We start from the raw sequence: 5487 nt of genomic DNA, 5'->3' as shown, positions 1-5487 counted from the left end.
AATTGAGCATCGTTGCAACGCCACAGCCTACCTGAGTATTGTTGCTGACCATGTCCATCCCTTTATGACCACAAAACCGTTACTAGCGTGGTGTACCTAATAAAGTGGCCGGTGAGTATATATCTGGGTATTATCGGCGTAACAATGAAAAATGATATCAAATTTCCTAAGTATAGAGCAGAGTGGGAGCAGGTACAGCGTGAAGAGGAGGGGTCCTAAAACTGCGGGACCCCACAGAGCAGAAGAGGACAYACTTTCACCAAGATGAACACAGAAAGTACGCCCAACTAGATAGGACCTAAACCAGTCTAGAGCTGTCCCACCAATGCCCCCCAAGTGCTCCAAACGATGAATTAAGATCCTATGGTCCAYACTCCTTAGGTTCAGCTGTGTTGAACCAGGGCAGCACCTAAAACATGCAGGACACCGGCCYTTGAGGACCAACTTTGGACACCACTGTTTTACATCAAACACCATTCACAAGTGGAAGACTCCTCTTCAAGAAGGATGAACAGAAAAAGAGTTCTGTTTGATGCCATAGAAAGAGTTTTGTGCCATAATACTGGTTTTTAGATTGACACAGTCTTGATTTATTAGGGTCTATTAAGGTCTTGTGAGATTCTACATATTTCAAGAAAGCAACAATTTGAAGGAAAACTTGTTTAAATCAACGTAATTGTACCTTCAAAGGTGGAGTGGAAAAGTCCAGTGTTCTGCRAGCTTTTTCCGAGCCTGATGAGCTCTGATGTGAGCGAGGTGGAGTCTGAAAGACTGCAGAGAATTAAGACAGTCTGTCACAAACAAAGCTGCTTTAAATATTTTCTGCATGGTTCTTTAACTACCATCAGGATTTGATTCACAAAGTAGACACTCACGTGTTTTCTTTGAGTCTTCAAATGGAGTTTTTGTGGTTGGAGGAATYATCGTAAAGATCTGGGATTGGGGCATCAAATTCACCTGCTGAGGAAAAGTGGAAAGTTCTTAATAATGCCACCTAGTTTTAGATCAAATTTCTAACAAACAGGTTTAAATTAGTTAACATTTAAAAACCAAAGGCCAWAAATCTGTTGTACCTGTTTATGAAAGCTAAATTCAGGAGCTTTAGAGGTTTTGGACAAATTTGCATCCATTTGTAGAGCTTGCTGCTCAACTTTAAACACTGTGGGAAAAAATGTTCATTTACAATTTAAACAGTTTATTCTTGCTTTTTGTTGGGTGCTGTGGTAATAGATTTGTCACCTGAGGTTTGTGTGTTGGGAGGGACCATCAAAGTGGTAAAGATCTTAGACGGTGGTCTGATATCGAGATTCTAAAGAAAAGTAGACGGTCAAATTTGTTACACATGTTAAAACAGACATATCGTGCAAAATCTGCTTTTTTAGCCATTGAATGCAGAAAAGTTTCATTTAGTTTCTCCCAGTGCTACACTGATATCTTTATATTCTGTTTGGTTATATGTTTCAACTTGTTCAGTTACGCATTTTGAACAATGTCTCAGTTTTTGTTGCAGAACTGATAAGGTTATGGACTTCTGGTTAACAAATTTCGTGAATTGTGGTTTTGCAGGTTYGTTGTCTTCATTCTCCTCTGGCTCTTGGTCAGACTCTGGCTCCAACACATGAGGCTGGAGCCAGTGTCTTTGTTGACATTGTTTAATTAATTTGTCTAAAAAATGATTCTACGCCACTAGAAACCCGTATATTTGCTATCAAACTATCAAAATGGCCATACAGGATGGAATGGACGTAGATCATTGGTAGTTAGACATGAAGGTGTTGGGGGTGGTGACTCATTTGCATTTAAAGAGACAGCACTGTATACTCTATACTGTATATGTATATTCAACATATATCTCTGTTAAGATGCAGGGAAAAGTTATTTGAAGATTTTCCTTTTATTTCATATTTCATGTTTGTAATCCATTTGTAACCTGTTTTATATTCCACTGATCAGTGGAGAAAAGACTCCCTGGAACTTCAGCTCGCCGAATCGTTCAAATGTTATTGTTCAACTGATTTGTTTGATTGCATTGGAAATTGATGTTTGTGACTTAATGTGTTAATCATTGAATATGAGTGCAAAACTAATAAAATAAAGTCTTTGTTCAAAAAATATATAAAGAGACAGCACTAAAATGAGTTACTCTCAGACACACCTCAGAACAGGGGTGAACATACATGTCAAGTTGAACGGAGTGTCCGTAAATTACATGGATTTCTCCTCATTTTGCATGAATACAGACATATCTTGCATTTAAAAAAAAAACTTTGCTTCAAATTTTTTAAGTCTCAGAGCCAGCAGGCTGTAAGGAAAAAAGTTTGCCACCTCCTTGGCCTCCTGTCCCTGCTTCTGTGTTGCTGCAAACCCTTTCACCTCTACCTCTCCATGGCTGAGACAGTTAGCTTGTTTGCTCCAACCCTCCCTCCCCTTTGTATTGTGTGGGAGTGCTAGAGATTTTTTGTGAAAATTACAAATTTCTCAGGGTCAAGATACAGATAAATGTCCAAAGTGGTCAACATGTWTGGGTGAAAGAGGTGCTTGTAGAGTTACAAAAACAAGRAATTCAGAGTAAAGCAGTGCACCTCCAGTTTACATAGACCACAACTGAATGATTTAAATTAGAAAAAGGAGGATTTAAAACCATAGCTACATTCACACTGCAGGTCTTAATGCTCAGTTCTGATTTTTTGAAAAAAATCCGATCTTTTTGTGTGAACGTTCACATTACATTTTAAATGTGACCTGYATCAGACCCCTGTGTGAACGCTACACAGCACTGATGTGACACGCATGCGCAGTAAAAGACGTGACGTCTCATCAGCCGGCTTGTTTGTTTACAGAGCTAGCATGGATGCTACATATTACACATCGAATCTGAAGTTGTTTTTTAATCAGAGCCGATTAAATAATTATCTGACCTGCTTTTTTAGTTCAGTGTTTATATCTGAACCTGCCTCTGACTGGGATGCTCCAGTGAAGCTTTTTTTAATGAAACTACGAGCTGGAAAAAAGTATCGACCGAGTAGCTAACTTTAGGATCGATACTCTCCGCGACCCAGGCTGGACATAGTTATTATCATACTAATGAAAAGTAAAAAGATGAAGCATCTGGACTTGTGTTTTGGAGCTGTAAACACACGGAGCTGCAGATTTAAACAGCGAGACTTGAGGTTAGTGTCTTATCGATCCTTCACCCCCTCCTCCTGATGAAAAAGTCAGATGAATGTGACATGAGCGTTCACACTGCAGTCACTTTGAAAACATCAGATATATATCCGATTTAAAACCACATACTGAAACGGCCTGGGTCGGATTTGAAAAAATCGGATTTGTCTTGTTCAGACTGTCATAAAAAAATTGGATATGAGTCAGATGGGTCAAAAAAATCGGATTTGGGTCAGATTTGCCTGCAGTGTGAACGTAGCCCATGATATCTCCACTTTAAAAACTAATTTAAAAAAATCTAAAGATTTAAATCCATCTGTCGTACCTGTGGACCAAAGATTGAACCAGGAGCGCTCTGGTTTTTGTCCAAGTTTCGGTCCATTTGTAGAGCTTGTTGGTTAGTTTGGTCCACTGTTAAGGACAGAAAATGGTTCAAAAAACTTAAAGCAGCTTCTATTTTCCCTGGTTGTCTCCTGTTATGAATCAACTGTAATGATGCATACGTGGTTTGAATATTTCCAGTCCTGGGGCTTGTTGAGGTGCAGGGTCTATTTGAGTGAGGCGCTTAGAAGAACCAAGGGGTTTCTGTAAGAGAGAGGAGAAAGATAATTTAGTCAAATGAAACTCCTACATCTGCAGGATCTCAGTTACRTTTGATCTTTTAGAAGTTTTATGTCCAAATGTGATTATACCTCCTYTTTATCTGAAGTGCTCAGAATTGGAATAATGTTCTTTTCATCATATTCTCCCCAGTGACTCTTGAAGAGTAAGTGTTGACTCTCTGAGATAAAAGTTCACATTGTCACAAGTTACCACAAAATACACAATAATAACTATCTGTGGTGAAACAGAGTGCTGACTGACCGGAGTTTAGAGCAGTCTTGAAGAAGTCAATGAAAGGATCGAGTGGACCTGGAGGTGGTAAAATGGCAATTTTTGGAAAGTAATGGAATTGTTCGCTYTCAGGAATAGTCATTCCCTTTGGTGTGCATCCCATCTTCCCCTGGTGAGTCCTCAGGCCCTGGTAAGTTGTCATTTTGGACCAACCGCAGAAGCAAGTTTGGAGGCTTTTGTTGGACATGGTGAGTTTCTAAGGAAGATGGGATAGTGTGAATATGGTATGGATCACAGTAGGTAACACAAAAATAATAAACTTTACCAACTGTTGAGAATGAAATACAGAAGAATGTTTTAGTTTGTGTGTTTGTAMAAACAGAAAAAGCAAAATGAGTGTGAGCTTTATGGTGGCATCAGCTGTTTATCAGGTCATCTTATCACTCATGTTAAGAACATTTTGGATAACTTTATTGTTGATTAAAAGTAACCCCATTTATGCTTTTAGCTGAACTGAAAAAAAAATCTATCACATCATGTTTTGGCAACRCCAATCTGTATATGTTAGGATGGCCATTTGCCGTCCTCTGGTGGTATTTTATGTGTATCAYAGCATGGATTCATTCTTTTGACAAATTAAAATTCATCAAACCAGTCAGAAAAGTAATAAAAAAGGGGTCACTTTGTGACCAGTGGTGTTGATGAAGATTTAATTTTTTTTTATTAAATATACTTCATGAACTGATTACCATCTCTATAAAAGCAAGAGTTTTGTCAGTTTGATGCTYTGGTGCACACAGGTGYGTTAACACAATAACAAGGTGRGAAGACATCAACRATGACCTCAGTGAAGCAACTATTGCTTCCCAGTGGTCTGGAAATGGTAAATGGACTGYACTTATATAGCGCCTTTCTATCCAACCAGGATACTCAGTGTGCTTTACACTACCCACACAGCACTCTACTAGATCTCTCTTCAAAGCTAACAYGTACAAATCAATCTGTAGAGACTAATCAGTGCTTTAAATCACTCATACACTAATGGGACACACATCACAGGCAGTRGGGGTGAAGTACCTTGTCCAAGGACASTTCAATATGAAACTGAATAGCAATGAAAACTATCATGGAATAATAATGTWTATCTGTTTTACCTTGACACTGTCCAGTAATCATATCTCATGTGATAACTAGTTTTGGCTGTTTTAATCTATCAGCCCAGACTTAAAGACTCCAGCAATGCACGACCCATTTTATTTTGATAAGGTGTTTCCGGGGCTGACAGCCTTGTTATTGGTTAGATGGTTACAGTTGGCGAAAGGTGATTGGTTGTAAACATGCCACAGGATGTTATATTATCGGCTGTTCTGCACTAACACGCCAGCCACAAATGATTGCTCAAATTAAATCATTTGACGACCTCTCCTTGGGCTGCTACCTTATCGTGGTGGAGGGGTTTGAGTGTCCCAATGATCCTAGGAGCTATGC

The 5487-nt window shown here is 39.0% G+C and overlaps 1 protein-coding gene across 1 annotated transcript in view; it reads right to left on the bottom strand.

The window, feature by feature from the left end:
* The window catches only part of LOC106527691 (E3 ubiquitin-protein ligase TRIM39), a 40908-nt gene that overhangs the window by 9770 nt on the left and 25651 nt on the right, over positions 1 to 5487 (bottom strand). The window contains exons 3-10 of the mRNA XM_014022669.1: positions 4030 to 4255; positions 3858 to 3946; positions 3669 to 3750; positions 3491 to 3576; positions 1240 to 1309; positions 1074 to 1159; positions 876 to 960; positions 683 to 771 (exon numbers count right to left, since the gene is read on the bottom strand). Of these exons, the coding sequence (XP_013878123.1) occupies positions 683 to 771; positions 876 to 960; positions 1074 to 1159; positions 1240 to 1309; positions 3491 to 3576; positions 3669 to 3750; positions 3858 to 3946; positions 4030 to 4255 (813 nt within the window). The remainder of the gene's footprint in view (positions 1 to 682; positions 772 to 875; positions 961 to 1073; positions 1160 to 1239; positions 1310 to 3490; positions 3577 to 3668; positions 3751 to 3857; positions 3947 to 4029; positions 4256 to 5487) is intronic.

This window comes from Austrofundulus limnaeus, unplaced genomic scaffold, assembly GCF_001266775.1.
Source record: "Austrofundulus limnaeus strain Quisiro unplaced genomic scaffold, Austrofundulus_limnaeus-1.0 Scaffold338, whole genome shotgun sequence".
Classification (NCBI taxonomy): Eukaryota; Metazoa; Chordata; class Actinopteri; order Cyprinodontiformes; family Rivulidae; genus Austrofundulus; species Austrofundulus limnaeus.
The sequence above is the reverse complement of the archived record's forward strand: the minus strand, read 5'-3'. Positions and strand labels throughout refer to the sequence as shown.